Source organism: Labrus mixtus, chromosome 6 (genome assembly GCF_963584025.1).
Source record: "Labrus mixtus chromosome 6, fLabMix1.1, whole genome shotgun sequence".
Lineage (NCBI taxonomy): Eukaryota > Metazoa > Chordata > Actinopteri > Labriformes > Labridae > Labrus > Labrus mixtus.
In genome coordinates, this window is record NC_083617.1 from 8099251 (window position 1) to 8108015 (window position 8765).

The 8765-nt window shown below is 40.4% G+C and overlaps 1 protein-coding gene across 2 annotated transcripts; it reads right to left on the reverse strand.

The window, feature by feature from the left end:
• Window positions 1–1532: 1532 nt before the first annotated feature.
• On the reverse strand, window positions 1533–7978 carry mat1a (methionine adenosyltransferase 1A). 2 transcript variants are annotated; one of them, XM_061039804.1, is made up of 10 exons: window positions 7722–7976; window positions 5534–5611; window positions 5059–5181; window positions 4811–4923; window positions 4490–4633; window positions 3861–3986; window positions 3679–3771; window positions 3408–3590; window positions 3097–3230; window positions 1533–2128 (listed from the first exon to the last, which is right to left on the reverse strand). In XM_061039804.1, the coding sequence occupies exons 1-10, from the start codon at window positions 7786–7788 to the stop codon at window positions 2026–2028; spliced, it is 1164 nt and encodes a 387-aa protein (XP_060895787.1). In that variant the 5' UTR covers window positions 7789–7976; the 3' UTR covers window positions 1533–2025. The 2 variants fall into 2 exon arrangements, with proteins under 2 accessions (XP_060895787.1, XP_060895788.1); XM_061039805.1 differs by lacking the exon at window positions 1533–2128 and having other exon boundaries at window positions 3093–3230; window positions 7722–7978.
• Between the last annotated feature and the right edge of the window lie 787 nt (window positions 7979–8765).

Genomic DNA, 8765 nt, shown 5'->3' on the forward strand with positions numbered 1-8765 from the left:
TGTTTGAATTTCCTTCAATTTCACACTTCATTCACATGAATCTGTTACCCAGCATGCCGAGGAAACAAGCAGACAAGTGGTTTAATATTTCAGATTTTCTTTATTGTTTTAATTATTTACATTGTCCACTTTCTCTGCCGGTAAATTTGACAGCACATGACAGAGATCAACACATTAAATAGAGGGAAATGTCTCTTACAAAAAACCTCTACAGAGATGAAGTGTGACGACTGTTCACAACTCCTACATGCATTAAAAAGTGTTTGAGAAGGCAATCATTTAATGCGTTGTAACTAAGCTGACTTGAAATCTTCTTAATGCCCTGTGAGATATAAGAACGGTCCCATTTTAACTTGAAATGCACGGAGAAGGATGTGATATAAATACGCTGTGCAACATGGCAGAAGTCTGAAATGATTTAAGATTAAAAGAAAGCTTCAAACCAGCTGAAAATCTAAAAGGCATACAAGGATCAGATTGTATAAAATCATGCAGCATTGATAAGGCATCTTAACGTTGAAATGCAACATTTGTAAGACATCAGTGTGGTCCACTTAATTCTTTAGTCCCAGCAGCTAGCAAAGAGAAGAGAATGATGCAGAGCGAAATCAGAAGTAAGACGTCGAGTTTTGGCTAAATTCAGCCTAGGGATGCACCAATGTACCAATTGAATATTATTATAGCCGATATGAACTGATTTGTTTTCAGGGTCAAACGTGAGAGAAAATGTTGGTTGTGTGTGAGTCTTTCAACGCCTCTGGGTTAGATCAGCAAGACGCAGTTTTTAAGCCATGTTTCATGAGAGGGGGATACTCACAATCATTTAAATATATCCGAGCCTGTTCGAAAAACAGACGCAAAGAGTTATGAAGAAGTAATCATAAAAAACATCAGGATCAGATTCTGCACTCAGCTCAAGTTATGTCAAACATCGGTACGGGTCCTAATTTTTTATGATTGGTGCATCTCTAACTCAGTCACATATACAGACTTAGTCACAGCTGCAGGACTGCAGGTACAAAAGGCAAATATATCATTCACAAGTAAGCCACTAGATGAGCTGTGTGCAATAAAAGTGACTTGATATTCAAATCAGCTTCCATAAGGATGGTACAAGAAGATCAGTATGACAACATAAGGCTGTGCGGGGTTGATGAATGGCAATATATGATTAAAGGGGTTTTAATGACCTGTCTTCTGATTGTAGGCAAACAGCTGCCTGAAGCATACATTACAAAGTAAGACTCATTTCACAGTCGTGACCAAAACAAAAAAGTTTTCTTCTGAAGCCAAGTCTTTGGTTAAGCAATAATTACACTTCCTACACTCATTTGAATAAAAAAAAAAAGAATCATGTCTTTGTTCCCAAGGTCCTATAATCCACAATACCATTTATATATAACACACATTCAAGAATCTGTTTCCTTATGTCTTATATTTGGTGTGTGCTTTCCAAGATCAACTTGTTGAAATCCACCTCTAATTGATTTCACGAGCTTTATTTCAAACATCCATCTCCCTCTGTTCTTTAAAAAAAAAAAAATTAAACCACTAAGAAAGCCCAAACCAATCGATCACAGATCCCTGGGAACATAGGAATGACCCCTGTGACAGAAGTACTGTTGTTTAAAAAGTACACAGAGGTTGTTTGTTTACATCATACTGGTCTGACAGAGGAACTATCACAGCTTTGAGGTAAAAAAAAAAAAAAAAAAAAAAAAAAGTATTGTACTCGCTGTGTTGTACATTTAAGCTATCAGGTAGTATGTAGTGACTGTATGAATATTTGTGAAGCACCAATAGTTTTGTAAAATGTTTCTGAGATGTCCTCTGCAGTGTCCCTTTATGTCCGTCAGATGAAAATTATGACCTCCTGACCTCTTTAAAGCCGACATAGCCCTAACTTACTCTCCCTATTATATAAAAATGTCCTATCAAAAGATGGAGCTGGCTGGTTGTAGCCTGTGTGGAGGCCTCTTGTTCAGCGTCCAGGTGAGTCGATTAGGACGAGCCAGGTGGAGTATTTTAGTAGACGAGCTTTTTGGGCTCCTCCCAAGTAAACTCTGATCGGCCAAAGTGGCCGTAAGAAGCTGTCTCCTGGTAGATCGGCCGCTTCAGCCTCAGTTCCCTGAGGAAAAAAATAAATTATTTCATCAAACCATTAGAAGGCATTCAACCTAAAAACTGAAAAATAAAAACATATATCTTCAGTTCCCCGTGCTTTGTACATTTATTATTCTTACCCTCACTTTGTACGTATTTTTTATTCTGATATTTCTATTTTATTTTATATTCTTAAATTGTATTTCTATACTCCTACTGCGATAATCTGTTAAAGCGCAACTGTAACAACCAAATTTCTCCCTGGGATTTTTTTAAGTATTTCTGTCTCTGATTCTGAACATGAAATGTTAAAAAAAAAATCGTAAAGGTTTGGAACTATACGTCCTTGATACACAGAGCATGTGCTGCAAAATAGTTGAGGACAGCATCTGTGTAGACACAGATTTCAATTTACTGCCTGTGTTTCCACGACACAATCTCTACCCAGGGACAAGGAACATTGTTTCGGATGCAGCAGCTTTGATGGTAGAGCTCTTCAATCATCCAAACGGAAACCAGCATTTAATAAAAATGTGCATCCACTAAACAGTTTGTAAGTACATTGTTTATATAACTTTGACACATTGATGGAGTTAGAGTAGAAAGCTTACCACTGATGAATGAATGCACAAAAAAGAAAGAAATAGAACGACCTATTGAGCACATTTGCAGACAACAAAATTCAGGGGTTACCTGGATACCAGCAACGATAAGTTGTTGCTTTGTATAGTGTCATTGTTGTGGTATTATTAGTGACATAAAGCTTTGGGAACTAAACGTTTAAGGTACATTGGACGTTAATGTGAATTGTGTGTTCAACACAGCACACAGGCTGCACTAATGCTGCAGAGATTTTCTAATTTGTACAGAAACCAAAATAAATCTCATTGAACTACTCTTTAACGCGTCATAATCCCTTAAACTGTACTACACACAGCAGTCTTATCTTTGTCCTACACATGTGAGATACGGCCGTCGTAAATTCATGTTTACCTGACAATGACTCCGGGCCTCAGATCAAAGTTCTTGTTGACGATGTGCAGCAGGTCTGACTCTGTTTTCTCGGAGGAACCGTAGGTGAACAAGGAGATGGAGAGAGGATGGGCCACTCCGATAGCATAGGACACCTGCGACACACACACACACACACACACACACACACACACACACACACACACACACACACAGATAGATGGAAGTGTTTTCATCAGTTCATATGTGTGCCACAAACACTGGTCACCAACATGTAGGATAAGCCCTCGTTAGTGTTCACACATGGTTAATGAATGAAACTGTACACTCACCTGAACCAGAACTCTCCTGCACAGTTTGGCTTTGACCAGGGACTTGGCCACCCAGCGAGCGGCGTAGGCAGCAGAGCGGTCGACCTTTGAGAAATCTTTACCAGAGAAAGCTCCGCCCCCGTGAGCTCCCCAACCTCCGTATGTGTCTACAATGATCTTCCTGCCGGTCACACCAGCGTCGCCCTGAGAGACAAAGACAGATTGGGCATGAGCAAAAGATCAATACATGTTGGGACGTAGATTCAACCAGCGGTTTGAGCTGGACAGTCACCTGGGGTCCTCCGATGACGAAGCGACCACTCGGCTGGAGGTGGTAGATGGTCTTGTCGTCCAGATATTTAGCAGGAACCACGGCTTTGATGACCTGACAAAATCAATGCAAATCAAAGCGTTTTAATGACTGAAACAACATACATGTCTAAAGTCCAGTTACGTGTGTTCCTGAGGCTCTACCTTCTCTTTGAGGACCCTCTTCTGTTCCTCCAAAGTGACGTAATCGTCGTGCTGCACAGAGATCACGATGGTGTGAACTCTCTTGGGGATCACAGCTCCGTCCTTCTGTTCATAATGTACCGTCACCTGATGGACGGACAGCAAAGACAAGAGTTCATTTAAAGAATGTTGGCATGTTACAAATATGAACCTAATTTTGAATTGTCTCTATTTCATTCATATAAATCTAGATCCTGCTTCTGCTGCTGTTGCCCTGGTAACCTTAATACCTCCATAGGATAATGAATAGCTTCAGCTAACTCTATGTGTTTTCTTGTGAAGACCCTACTCTAAGGTTTTAGATAACATTTTCTGTTTTCAAGAAAAATAACACAATAAGTTCCAGCCTCTGTTTTATGCACGTTATAAAGCTGGTGTTAGGATACATGGTAAGTTTTGTGATCAAACCAAGATGTTCCAACAACCTACAGGCCTTAGAGCTTTTACACTTTATATCATAGAAGTGTTTTTACGGGAAGGAGCTTCATCTTCAATACTTAAAGTATCAAGTGTTGATGTGTTGTACTTTTGTTCAGTTGGCAGTACAGTCGAAGATTTAGCTTCTGGGAGACATCAGCTGATATCCTCACCTGTGTTTTAGAGTCGGGACGCAGCCAGGGAACGGTGCCGTTGCGTCTGAGCTCGGCCATCTTTGAGTTGAGGTTGTGGGCTAAGACGATGGTGAGAGGCATGCACTCCTCTGTCTCATCTGTGGCGTAGCCAAACATCAGACCCTGCAGAGAGAGAGAGAGAGAGAGAGAGAGAGAGAGAGAGAGAGAGACAGAACTGAAACAGAAAGTTGCTAACTTTTCCCTACAATGACACAAAGCAACGTGAACAAACTATGATGTTTGACTTATGTCACTATCAATTGTGCCAGAGGACACTCTGTCCCGTTGCGACAGTCCCACCTGGTCTCCAGCTCCAATGTCCTCCTCACGTCTATCAATGTGGACTCCCTGAGCAATGTCCGGACTCTGCTGCTCCAGAGCCACCAGCACGTTACACGTCTTGTAGTCAAAACCTGCAGAGGAGAAGCAAAACAGAGAGAGAGAGAGAGAGAGAGAGAGAGAGAGAAAAGTTAAGCTGTGACTCTGCCAACACGGAGCACATATTACCAATATGTCTGTTGATTTTCAGGATTTCCCCCCCCCCACACCTTTTTCGGAGTTGTCATAGCCGATGTGTTTAATGGTGTCCCTCACCACCTTCTGGTAGTCCACATTGGCTCTAGATGTGATCTCCCCACAGAGCAGCACCATGCCCGTCTTACACACCGTCTCTGAAAAAACATATTGAACATTTTTAATCATCTGCGGCTCAAGGAAAAATCTTAGGATTACCTTTGGACTTCAATTTCTTGGAAACTGGCTGGAAAGCAACATGGAAGGTCACTGGGTTTCCCCCAGCAAGCTGACATCTTGTGACTTTCAGAAGTCAATATTGAAACACGATACATTATCTCGGATATGCCTTTGACTTCCAAAACAATCAGGCCATGTTGTTTTTGTATTAAAAGAGTGTTACATTCATGATAAAAAAAAAAAAGGGAAAATAAACATCTCTACCTCCCTTTGTCTTTTCAGTGTAACAAGAACAACAACATGAACTGATCTGAATTCTAGTTTCCTCACCACAGGCGACTTTGGCGTCCGGGTCCTGCTTCAGGTGGGCATCCAGGACAGCATCACTGATCTGGTCACAGATTTTGTCTGTTGGGAAGCAACAAGTAACTGTTTAGATTCAGGACACAAGTAGTTTGTTTGACTTTTTAATTGCTATAAGATTTCAAAGGCCTGTTTGGTTGAAACAGCTGAAATAGAAATCATTTTATTAGGATATAAGAAACTATGTTTGTAGCTTTACTAATGTAGACTTTTCAAGCTTTTAAATTAACAAAAATGATTTTTTAAGTTGAAAGACCAACTTTTGTTGAAGGTATGTGTATGTGTGTGTGTGTGTGTGTGTGTATGTGTGTGTGTGTGTGTGTGTGTGTGTGTGTGTGTGTGTGTTGGACTTGTTTGTATCAGCTGGATTTGAGTGCAGCAGCAGGACAATGCCTCACAAACTGCTCTATTCATCACTTTGGCATCCCGCTGAAGCAATACAACTCACAGATTACATCAGAAACAACATCAACATCTGGCTGTTTGGCTGTTCAGAACACTGTGAACCCCAATACTTAGTTTGAACACAATCTCTCAGGCACGGAGCAAGAATATCTATATTAAATGTTGAAGTGCACCTGTAGGACTAGATGTGTCTTTTACTCTGATCCCGCTATCAGTGGGAAAAGACCAGACTGTGAGGCGTGTTATCAAATCAAAGGGGGGTGCGCTGCAGCCTCAAGGCCAGGCACCTCTTTATATGTGCAAACATTGTTTTTTTCTGTAAGTCTGAACCCCCTGAAGAGACTACATCTATTAGAAATCAAGAAACCAAGACCTGGTTTTGCTTAACAGTGAAGTAAGAAGAAAAATAATGTGTGGAGACATTTGACAGCTTTGCCTTCTGCTGGTAAAATAGATAACATGAAGACTGTAATAAACACAAATGCATAAATCTTCTGGAAAATTAAGCCATCTGCTTTTCTTGACAGCATGGAAATTGGGACATTGGCTTTGACAGATTAACTCCCTTTTTAGAAAACGCTTTTTAAATGTGATTTAGTCAACCTTCATTTCCTTTCATTTAGTTCATATGTTACCATTTTCTACTTCTGTCTGTTTCTTTCTCTTGGAGTCTAAAATGTTTTTTTTTTACGTTTGACCATTGTGTCACATTCTGTGCTACAGAGCTGCACTGGACTGGCTCAGTCTGCAGAGGTTACTGATTATTGATCCGGCACCGGGGACTTTGTAAGGTTACATATTTCAACACACTGACAAGAGGGGAGGATGGGAGGAGGGCTCCAAAGGCAGCAGCCTAGAGGGTAGAGTACATGATATTAACTGTTATCATTAGGGTTAATGTCAGAGAAGCTTTAAAGAACAAAGTGCAAATAGAACAACTGGGCTTCCCTTTATTTTAAGTCTCCTTATTTTGATTAATGCTTTATTTGAAGGCATGTTTCTCAGTGATAATAACTAGCCTACGAGGACAAATTTTCAATTTCACATATCGTCTTAGTAACTTTCATTCATCATTCACCACCCTTGGGTGCCGATAGGAGGAGGATTGATTTGAAATTATACATTTTTAACCCCGTTAATCTGTTTACGGCTACTTCCTCTTTGATTATGTGAAAGCTGTAAGATAAGGTTGCACTGTAGCAATAATTTGCATGCATTTTACATTTGTATTATGAAATTGATATCCCACTTTTTGACCCTGAAATCATAAATAGTAACAACCACCATGGAGCCCACATGCCCCTCTGCTCTCTCGTTTGTAGGTCTTTTTTTTCCCCACAGTGTGCAACCTTACACCAGTCACACACACTGACACACATACACACTCTGTACCCCAGAAGTGAGAGTGAGGAGCAGTAAACACATGTTGCTGTGAATGGAATACCAACCACGCTTGGAGAGTAAATACGCAGAACTGTAGAGTTATAGTGGACATGAAGTACAAATTAAAATAAGCTTGTTCTTTGGATGTTTTTCTTTCTGCAAAGTCACACTGTGTTTAAGTAGCAATGTTTTTTTGTATTCTTGTGTAAAGATAAGAAAGAGGTACAGATAAGTTGTTGGAATTGGTGAAGTGTTAGGAGATTCTATAAGTTGTAATATATCTTGAAGTCAAACCTATAATGCACCTCATTTCCAGAGTAATGTGAAGTCCAAGTGTCACACAAAAAGTTGATAATAGAAGACTCACCTGGATGTCCCTCTCCTACGGACTCCGACGTGAACATGAAAGAGCCATCGTCCAGCAGATCACTCATGTTTTCTACAGGGCCAGGTACAGTGTACTCTCAGGTAGAAAAGGTTCCTCGGTTCCCACAAAGAAACAGTCCAGAGAGATCTAAAGTGCTGCTTTATATTCCTGCTGGTTCTCTTGAGAGAGAAATGAAGAAAGAGAAGCCAACAGCCCTGCAGCCAATACAAAGTCTATCCTTCTAAACTCCACGTCTGTGTCCACATGGGCCAATATATATGGCTAAGAGAACGCACGCACACACACACACATACACACACACACACACACACACACACACACACACACACACACACACACACACACACATGTCATGTGAATCCATGGGACAGTCCATTTCAGGGGGGAGTGGATGATGGGAGGGTGTTTCAGTGTGTGGAAACAGCTTGTTAACCCCTTGTGTGCTGTACAATTCCTGTGTGTGTTTATGGTCCCCACCTCTGAGGTTGCAGGCTTTGCCACAAGGTGTGATGTTTTATGAGCGAGAGCAGGAAGATCTTTAATGAGGGGTCTACCTCTCCTGTCACAGTAGTGGGACAGCTCTACCTATTGACAAAGAGAGAAAGGGATATTTTTGGTCAACTTTTAAAAATGATGCAACTACTGCTGTTTACATCACGCTACACGCAAAGCAAGTGAGTTTAACAGTGGTTAAAGACCAGTGTTAATACTTGATGAGCATTTAAATGAACCAAAGCAAAGATCTGTGAATGTAAAATATGTAGAGATGGAGTTGTTGTTAACTAACAATGTAGTTCAACCACTGTGTTTTGTATGAAAAAAAAATGCTTTGACATAACGGTTAATGTAGTAGATTAAAATGCATAATACTTATCTAAGTACTGAAGCAATAGTTTACTGTTCAATACATAAGTAATAGTTGTTTTAAGCTTCTTTCCATCACTGCAAATGATTTAGTTTGAAGCAGACAGTCAACTGTTTCATAAAGATGTGTCTCTCAGACATCACTGCATCTATGCACCT

Bases quoted from the DNA above. Each gene is read 5' to 3' on its own strand.
- mat1a (XM_061039804.1), bottom strand. From the start codon at position 7,788: ATGAGTGATCTGCTGGACGATGGCTCTTTCATGTTCACGTCGGAGTCC. The intron at 5,612-7,721 runs GTGAGTCTTCTA...GCTTCCCAACAG, and splicing joins CGTAGGAGAGGGACATCCAG to ACAAAATCTGTGACCAGATC. The intron at 3,772-3,860 runs GTAGAGCCTCAG...TGATTTTGTCAG, and splicing joins AGAGGGTCCTCAAAGAGAAG to GTCATCAAAGCCGTGGTTCC.